Source organism: Miniopterus schreibersii (genome assembly GCF_964146895.1).
Source record: "Miniopterus schreibersii genome assembly, chromosome: 2".
In the NCBI taxonomy this organism is placed as follows: domain Eukaryota; kingdom Metazoa; phylum Chordata; class Mammalia; order Chiroptera; family Miniopteridae; genus Miniopterus; species Miniopterus schreibersii.
This window is the reverse complement of record NC_138102.1, coordinates 76,038,115-76,048,002: the sequence shown is the minus strand read 5'-3', so window position 1 is coordinate 76,048,002 and position 9,888 is coordinate 76,038,115. Positions and strand designations below refer to the sequence as shown.

The following is a 9,888-nucleotide window of genomic DNA, read 5'->3' as shown; positions in this document are numbered from 1 at the left end:
ATGGATCCAAATTTTCCTTGATCATTCCTCCAATGAGCCTAAGGGGAGATGCTAGACTGGAGAGACCAGGGCTTCACTGCTTCCTGAAAGCTGAAGATTAAGTGTGGTGATGCAACAAGAAGTGTTGGGGGCACTGAAATGCAGGAACTGCCAGAGTTAAAGTTGCAGAATCAGGCTTAGAAGAATGATGAAGAAACTGAGAGACGCTGGAGCTAATTTGTTCAAGTATTGAGTGTGCACGACAAGCCAAGGAATGTTTTGATGCAAGGGATTCAACAATAAACCAGCCAATGTCCCTGCTTTCATTGAGCTTAATTCTCGTGTGGTAAGCCAGATAACACTCATAAACACATATATTACATACATACACATGTACATGTCAGGTAGAAATAAATGCTACTTATAAAACCAAAGCCGAGCGAGGGAACAGCCACTGAGGGTGGCTGCTATTTTGGGCGGCTCCACAGACCTCGCCCCCCTCCTCCCGATAGGGTACTAGATGCCCTGTCTGGGGAAGCTCCTCCCACGTCCCCGCCCATAGGGGGCCTTGGGGACCGAGCTGAAGCCCAGCGTCCGGGAACGCGCCGCGCGGAAAGCCGCGCGCTTAGGGTTCCCGGCATTCCCCTCGTTGTGTCAAAGTCGGATTACCCCCCGCCGGACTGTGGCATGCTGGGAACTGTAGTACCCATCCGCAGCTCACCGTTGCTGGGGAGCAGTAAAAGCGGCTAAGTCTGGTTCCATTGCTGGGACATAACTTGCAGCGCCCAGGGGTTGTGGGGAGGTCCTGTTCGGGGGAGCGAGGGTCACCCCGATAATACCCTGTACATCCAGGCAGGAGGGCATCCAGGCCCGGAGCCGCCCCGGGCACGTGACCGAAGCCTCCCGAGGCGCGCGCGGTTTCTCCGAGCGGTTCCCTCCCGGCCCCGCCCCACCCCGCTGTCCGCCCGCCCGCCCGCGCCTCCCCTGGCGCTGCTGCCACCTCGCGCTCGGAGTCGTCACGGAACGTGCTCTCCTCTCCCCCTCCCCCTGCCCCCCTCCCGCGCTCCTCCTCCCCCTCCCGCACCGAGACTCGCCGCCGCCGCCGCCGCAGGAGTAGCCGCCGCCGGAGCCGCGCGCAGCCATGGCCGAGAACCCCGGCTTGGAGAACCACCGCATCAAGAGCTTTAAGAACAAGGGCCGCGATGTGGAAGTGAGTGTGCTTCCGCGATCTGGGCCGGCCTGGCTCGCCCGCCGGACCGCGCCAGCCCCGCGGCGGCGGGGAAGGGCGGGGGGCCGGCGCCGGGATAGCTCTCGCCGGCTCGCGGTGGGTCGGAGTTGCCGCCGCCTCCCGTCACCCCGGCCCAGGGCTGGGCGGAGCAGGCGACGGGACGCGGTCGGCTGCAGCCGCCCTCTGGAGCTGCGGGCGCGCGGACGGGGAAATGCCGGGGTTTTCGGCCCCGTCACGCGGGCGCGGCCTGCTGTCTGCGAGGAAGGGATGTGGAGCTGAGGCGGGGTCCCCTGGCTGGGGCCTCGCGGGTCGGGGATGCTGCCTCCGGCGTCCGTCGACCGCACCGCCGAGGGGGTGGCCGCGGCTCGCGGGTTGCCGGTGCAGTCTCCCGCCGGCGCAGCCCCCTCGGTGCCTCCCGCGCTGCCGCACATGGAACCTCGGCTCTGCGGGTCCCCGAGCCTACCTTCTGCGAGCTGGGCCCAGGCGGGCGGTGGAGGCCCTCAGAGGGGGGTGGGGACCAGCCGGGTAACTGACTTGTTTGAGGGTGGTGGGTGGGGGAGGGTAGGATGCGCCAGGACCATTTTCTTGTATTCCGGTGCTGTCCTTTGGACCAGTCGTGCTGAGCTGTTCCAGCTCATACTCCTGTTACTGCTGGCATTTGGAGCAAGCTGAAGGTGGACAATAGTTTACCATCTATTGTGTTGATCCCTTGGAAGAGACCGTTGTTCCGACCTCCGCTTACAGGACCTGTTTTCTTAGCATTGCTTGTTTGTAATGGGGGTGTGCATAGGATAATTTCTTTGACATGTTTTACTGAAATCAATTGGGTACATAGGTTCATGCGGCCTTGTATATGCCTCTCGCTCCAAGCTGGTAGAATTTCGATGTGGTTACAAAATTGTAAACATTAATGCCTCTCGGTTGCTACACAGCATGTTGCCATTGTCTCATTCAGGTGACATAAGCAGATACTATTTGCAAATTCGACTTATTGAGGCAGCGCTGGAGGTCTCTGCAGCTACTAAAAGCAGTGTAGTAAAATGCACAAACTTCACTGGGACTTTGACCTCTGAATTTCTTAGGGGAAAGTAGTTTTAAGTCCATAGCCCCCTTTTCTAATACTGGGTGACATGGTTTGCAGTTTTGTAATTCTTGTTGAGGGCTCGTGTGAATAAGAAGTGCATTTAAAGAGAGAAGGTGTTGGGGGAAATATACCATTCAGTGTAGAAAACAGACAGAACTCAGGCCATTTTTCAGAGCTACAAAACTAAATACTAATTGGTAAAAAACTAAGGAAATACTTGAATTCCCATTTGAATGAGATAAATAGAAGTCATCTGTTTCTGTGCTGGTCATGGTTAAGTTACTTTTATGAGAAATACTTCTAAGCAAAAGGAATAGCAGCAAGAAATTTTGAAACTGCCTCGTGTTATTGGTCCATTTGATGATAGGAGTTAATTTTGAACTTCATCAGTAATTGTTCTTGAAACTTACCCCTATAATAAAGCAAACTTATGTAGTTTGAAAAATACCATATTGTTTATAGGAAATTCTTTCCTCTGTTGACTTTTGAGACAGGTTTTTGTCTTATTATTTGCCTCTATTTTGTTCTGGGAGCTCAGTGATGCCTAGTAAAAACTCCTGCACGTAATAGGTACATGATAAATACTTGCTGATGACCAGAATGTAACCACTAACCTCTAGATTAATGGCTGCTAACTAAACCTTTCAGTCTGAAAATATTAGTCACAACATTACATTTCCCAGGATACGTTAGGGTAACCAAGGCATGAAATAACAGATACTCAAATGGTGGTTCTGTGTGGTAGATGCTATACTAAGGCTTTATGATACCTCATTTAATCCTTATAATAACTTTATTAGTTAGGTATAGCATTATCCCTACTTTACAGGACGAGAGTACTTTAGATGAGGAAACTCAAGTGTGCTTATGTAGCCTGCAGAAGGTCACAAAATGAGTGTCGACACTCATTTACTAATTGTCTATTGGGTATCTAACAATTGCAGGTCTTGGGGATACCAAAGGGAATAAAATTCAGTCTGTATCTCAAGGAGTTTACAGTTCTATAGGAGTGATAGAAAAGTAAACTGATCGTTACAATGCAGTATATCAATATGCGTATTCTGAGAATGCATAAGAAGATCCTAACTTGGAGCTGAGCAGCCAAGGGAGGTGTTCTGGTTAATTCCTAGTGGATGAATGGGAGTGAGTAGATCCTGAAGGATGAAAGAATGTTGGCCCTGGAAAGGGAAAGGGCAAGGAAGAGGCATCCAGACTCAAGGGAGCAGTAATTGAAGTGACCTGGGAGAATGTAGTAAGGCTGCTGAGAGAGAAAGGAGTGCTAAAGATATGAGTAAAGGGTAATCTGGGGTCAAATCTGATCAAATGCCTTTATTGTGGATTTAGGTATAACTAAGCCTAAACTCCATATTTAATTTAGTCTTATCTATTAGGAACTATATTACATTAGAAAGTTATACTACAGCATATCTCTCTAAGTAGTTGTGATTATCAGGCTGTTTCAAAACAATGAGATACACATTGATAAGATATCATTTGAAAAGATAAAATATTACAAATTATACAACCAGCTGATACACAAATTAGATGCTAGATACAAAAATAAAATATATATTTTCTAAAGAAAATAAGAGTTATGCCAGTGAATTGCGTGTAGGGAGAGGTAATTTCACAGTAATTCAGTCAGGAATGGCTTCATAGAAGTGAGGTTGGTGAATTTTATAGGAAGTGTGTCCTAAACGTGAACTGGGCACATGAGAAATTAATGAATAAAGATCCAGGTGAAAAAAGAGAGTGAAGAGACTGCAGGGGTTTGAGAATATGTTTGTGGCAAAGAGTTGCTTGGAAACTTCTTGATAGGGAGATCTGAAGGAATTTATTTCAAAGTAGAGTTGGAAGGTGTAATATGATTAGAACAATGGTGATGCAGTAATATCTAGAATTAATTCTGGAGTCATAGTGCTGTTATCCTGTACACAATGAGGAATTTTCCAAAAAAATTGAGGCTGGGGATGGTCATGGAATGAGGATTTGCATGTGCTCCTCCTTTCTTCTTTCTTTTCCTCTTCTGTGTAAAACCCACAGAACAAAGAGGATAAAGGTTATCCTGAAATTTACAGATGGAGCTAGGGGAGGGAGAAATTATCATTGATAACAGTTTGAAACTTGGGTAGGGTGAATGGATTTTGTAGCTAGAACTAGGACACATGATGAAAATAATTACTTTTATTTGGTCTGGAATGTGTATTTTAATACCAGTCATTTTCATGTAAGGCATTGGTTCTTAGGCTTTTTTCCTTCTAAAAAAATAGTTAAAATCACAACTTTTAAAATATATTTGTAGAAAAGTACACAAAACAGATGTTCCGTTTAAGTTCTAAGCATTCACTTATATTTCAGACATTCAGGTTACCGCCATCCAGGTCAACTTTTCTTTTTCTTGCACCTGTATACCTCAAGGATGTGATACTTTCATCAGTAATGATAACTAATGCTAATTATCTTAAAAATCCTAACATTTATTGACTGTTTACAATGTACCTGTACCAAGGGCTTTATATGTATTATGTATTTAGTCTTTACAGCAATCCTGTGAAGTATGTACTGTTATAACTTGAGGCCTACAATTCTTAAGTAACGAGCCCTAAATCATAGGGGGGTAAGCAGCAGAGCCTAGACTTACAGTGAAATAGCATGACACTACAGCCAGAACTCTTGCTCACTGTGCTATTCTGTCTCTCCACTGAGTGGAGCCTAAGACTTGACCTGTGTGAAAGTTAATTAATGGAGAAAATATTTTAAAAACCTTGAATATGTCACAAATTCCTATTTTGGCATTTTAAAACCTTGCAAATAAAAATGTTTGCCATCCTATTTATCATTTATTTGCCTTTTTTTTCCTTTTTTCTTTTTACTCTTATAAACTTTCCTTATGAGTAAGGAGTCAGTTAGTTGGTTTCAATGAAAAATAGTAACCTGTATTCTTGGGCTAAACAATAAGCTTTATGCTTTAGTCTCTAATACTAGGTATTTATATATTTTTTTTCTTGTTTGCACATTCAGCTAGCACTACCAAACCTGCTTCTCTCTCCGGACCCCTGTTGGTAGAGGATGCTGTATAGTAGTTCAAGCTTAGAACTTTATCCTTGACCCCCTTCTCTTCACTTCCTTCCCTTGTAAGAAGTTCTCCATAGGACCCTTCCTGGTTGACTAATAACATACCTATTACTGTCAGTTCCTTTTCTTTTCCCTCTCTCTAATGCTTTCCTTAGTAAGTTTTCCTTTGCCTCTTTGGGATAAATTGCTGTAATGTACAATAAATTGTATGTTTGTATGTAGCTGTTAAAGTGTGTCGGCTCTGTCAAGAATCTCACTGAGGGTAGGGACTGATAAGTTAGTGACCAGTATATAAAATTTAATAAATGCTCTTTGAGACGATAAGCTAGATAATGTACTTGGAAACAAGCTACATTTGTGACTGAAAAGCACAATATTATTCTAAGATACTAATAATTTCTTTTGGTGTTGACTCCATGGCAGTGAGTGATATTGTTGCCAAGCCCTCCTTTAACAGTCATTTCTGCTGTAATGTATTTCTTTAACATGAACTAATTCATGCTTGAATGGTAAAGAGGAATTATGTTAGTTAATGCAAAATTCATGTTGGTTCTTATTTGATTCTTACTAGCACGTTGACTCTTTAGCACTCCCAAGTAACAACATTTGAACAAACACAAATAATTGAAGTACAGGAACACAGTTGAACACAGCAAGCCCAGCAGTATGCACATTGCCCAGTCACTCATGTTCTGCCTCTTGGCTTCATTTAACCATATGGTCTGTCTAAAGGTGCTTATTGCCGCTACTGTCTTAATGTATTTCCTCTTTCTTCCTGGTTTTGCAGAACATAAACTTTTTCAGGAATCTGTGTGCCATATAGCAGATACACTATAAAGATCTTGAGTTAATTAACAGAATATAGTCTTTTCTGGGTTTTCTACCTCATTGATTACTCTTTTTTACTTGGTTTTGCCAACTCTTCTTCTGGTGCATTGAGTGTGGGCATGCTTTGAGATTCTGTCTGTGACTCTTGTATAGACACTTTTTATTGCCCACATCAGCAGTTCCCTTAGTTTTAACCATTTGGGGAGGAATTTAAATCTGTTTTAATTCTGCTGGAAATTAGTCACATGAGCATCACCTCAGTTTGTCAAGCTCAAAGTGTTTAAAGTTATGTTTGCCTCTGTTTTTTTCTTTTCTTTTTTCTTTTTGTTTTTTGTTTATGGCATCATGATTTGCACTGTGACCTGAACTTGAAACTTGAGAGGTTTCTTGGACTCCTTCCTCATCTTCCACATTCAGTCAGATGCTAGTCATGTAGTTTGAATCTCTGCGCTGTCTCTGGGTTTTGGCCCTGCCTCTCTATTCCACTGCCTCCAGCCTACTTTCAGCCTTTATCACCAGGCAGTTTAAAAGTTACCTCCAAAGTGGTATTTTTCCTCCAGTTTATAGGATTTTTCAGTGAGCCTGATACCTGATTATTTCTCTAGGGTCAGCTTCCTCCCCCTACTTCCCACACCCCTTTAAGCTCTAGCAACACTGAACTTCTTATATGCTTATACATAATCTGGAATCCTGCCCTCCTCTGCTTGCCAATGCTATTTCTATTCTCAGGGCTATTCTGCTGACTGGAATATCCTTCCCTGCCTCTTGTTGCCTGGCTAATTTTCTACCCCTCTTAAATACCCAACTCTGGGTTTAGCTCTTCTGAGAAACCTTTCTGAATCCCCTTCATTCTCCCAGGTTGAGTTAGGTACAGTTCTTCATTCCTGGAAGAACTCCGAGTATATCTTTCTCATTGTGCCTGTGATAGTATATTGTAATTATGTTTTACCTATTTTTCCTACTACATTGTGAGCTTTTTGAGGACAAAAGCTATATATTTCCATTGCTTACTTCCTAGTACAGGAGCTTGAACAAAGTAAGCACTAAAATATTAATTGAATGAATACATCCATACCAGGTATCACCAGCCCAGTAATTTTTCTAAAGTATATTTTTGAGCTAAAACTTTTAATCTTTTAGTGCCTTTTCCTCCTGCTTCCCAGATCGAGTCCAAACTTTCGTTGTGATAGGTAAAGTATTAGGAGATTAGGACACATGCATAGTGGAATAATTTTTAAATTTTTCTTATTTTTTTAATCATAAAAATGGTCTAATATATAGAAAAAGTAGGGAGAATAGTATTAGTCCTATATGCATATCACTTAGATTTAATGTCATAATTTACTGTATTTGCTTCATCATTTGTTCATCTGTATATAGCAGACGTGGCATTTTACTTCTGAAGACTTAAGGCTACTTCTCTAACATATAAGAATGTGTTCTTGCATAAATACATATCAGCCTGACACAATAATTTTCTAATGACATTTAATCCAGTCCATATTTAAGTTTTTCCAGTTGTCCCTCAATTATTATTATTATTATTTTTACATTTGGTCTTTAGAAGCATGATTAAACAAGATCAGATCACATTTGGTTATGTTTTTTTGTCTCCTTTAATCTAGAATAGGCTCCTCCCACCATTTTTTTATTGTGGTAAAATGTACAACATAAAATTTACCATTTTAGGTATTTTTAAGTGTACAGTTCTGTGGCATTAAGTACATTCACGTTGTTGTGTAACCATCGCTCTCTGTCTACAGAACTTTTTCATCTTCCCCAACTGAAAGTCTGTCTTCATTAAACAGTAAACAAGCTATAGCCAACAATGGTCTAAATTGGAATATGTCTTTTAGTTGGATAAAATCTAGAATTATGGTTCCTCTGTAACCAGAGAGCCCTTTTTGGTCTACATTCCCCCTGGAAGTTGCTCTCTTCTCAGTATACAGACAAGAGGCTATTAATGGCCTTCCATCATACTCAGTGGACAGGAGAAGTAATAGAATTTAAAATTTAAAATGTAGGTTACAATCTATAGAAAAGGAAAATGAACATCGATGACTACCTACTTTGTGATACAAATTGTGCTAAGTGCTTTTGTTAAGGTTTATCTCATTTAATTCTAAGAACCACTTTTTGAAGTAGTTTATAATATCCTACTTTTAAAGAGTGCTATTATTTACAGATAGAGTAAAAACAATAGAGGGAGCAAAAATGATGAGGAAATTGATGAGCTGAGGATTGAATATGTTAAGAAACTTGTGGAATTTTCTGAGGCGTAATCCAGGAGACACTTCAGCTCAAGAAAGAGACCTGGGCCCAAAGTTTTAACCTACTTAAATCCCCAGGGTTTGTTGGACTTGCAGAATATACCAAAATCTGTTTATTTACAAACACAGCCGTTTATTTAAAGGATGCTGGCTAAGGGGAGCTATAGTGGAAGGAATGATTCAGTCTGACATTTGAAAGTTACTGTCCACATTGGCTCCCTTTTCGCCTCAGAAACTAAGCTTCCTTATATATCCCCTCCCTGCCCACATCACACATCTTATTTATTTTTATGAGTAGCAGCTTAAAGGTTTTTTTTAGTTGTGCACATAGACTATCATCAGCTGATGTGTATAATTTCTTTAACTCCATTTTTTATTAATTTGATTTTCTTGAGGATTTATCCTTGATTGAAGTCTTCATGTATGTTTAGTAGTACTGTTATAACAGTTTATCATAAAAGGAAATGGTTCTGGCATAAGGATAGGCATATAGATCAGTGGAATAGAATTGAAAGTCCAGAGATAAACTTTTACATTTATAGTAAATTGATTTTCAACAAGGGTGCCAAAACAATTCAATAGGAAAAAAATGGCCTTTTTAACAAATGGTGTTGGGACAACTGAACTGGATATCTTCATGTAAGGGAATGAAGTTGGGCCCCCCTACCTTACACTATATAAAATTAACTCAAAATGGATAAAGAAATAAATGTAAGAGCTAACATATTAAAAACTCTAGGAGAGAAAAAAAAAGTGTAAATTTTTGTGACCTGGAAGGAAGCAATAGTTCCTTGGGGACAACATCAAAAGCACAAGCATCCACGTAAAAATAGATAAATTGGATTTCATTAAAATTAAAAATGTTTTTGCTTCAAAGGACATCCATCATTAAGAAAATGAAATGAAACTCACAGAATTGAAAGAAGCATTTGCAAATCATATCTGATAACAGAGTTGTATTGAGAACATATAAAGGACTCTTAAAACTCAATAATAAAAAGATAATTCAAAAATGAGCAATGGACTTGAAAAGACATTTCTCCAAAGAAATGGCCATAAGCACATGGAAAGATGCTAAGCATCATTGGTCTTTAGGGAAATGCAAATCAAAACCACAATGAGATGCCCCTTATCCACTAGGATGGCCAAAATAATAAACACAGATAATAACAAGTGTTGGTGAGGATGTATGTGGTGAAATTAAAACCCCCATCATTGTTGGTGGGATTGGAAAATGGTGAAACCACTTGGAAAAACAGTTTGGTAGCCTCAAAAAGTTTAACATTTGAGTTACCACATTACCCAGCAATTTCATACTTAGTTTTATACCCCCCCAAAAATAAAAGCATATGTGCCTACAAAACTTATTCATAGTAACAGTATTTATAATAGTTAAGAAGTAGAAACAATCCAGATGTGTCTCA

The 9,888-nt window shown here is 41.1% G+C and overlaps 1 protein-coding gene across 1 annotated transcript in view; it reads left to right on the top strand.

Moving 5' to 3' along the window:
- Window positions 1-859: 859 nt before the first annotated feature.
- The window catches only part of KPNA3 (karyopherin subunit alpha 3), a 74,494-nt gene continuing 65,465 nt past the window's right edge, over window positions 860-9,888 (top strand). The window contains exon 1 of the mRNA XM_081130197.1: window positions 860-1,189. Coding sequence (XP_080986323.1) covers window positions 1,121-1,189 — 69 coding nt within the window. The 5' untranslated portion in view covers window positions 860-1,120. The remainder of the gene's footprint in view (window positions 1,190-9,888) is intronic.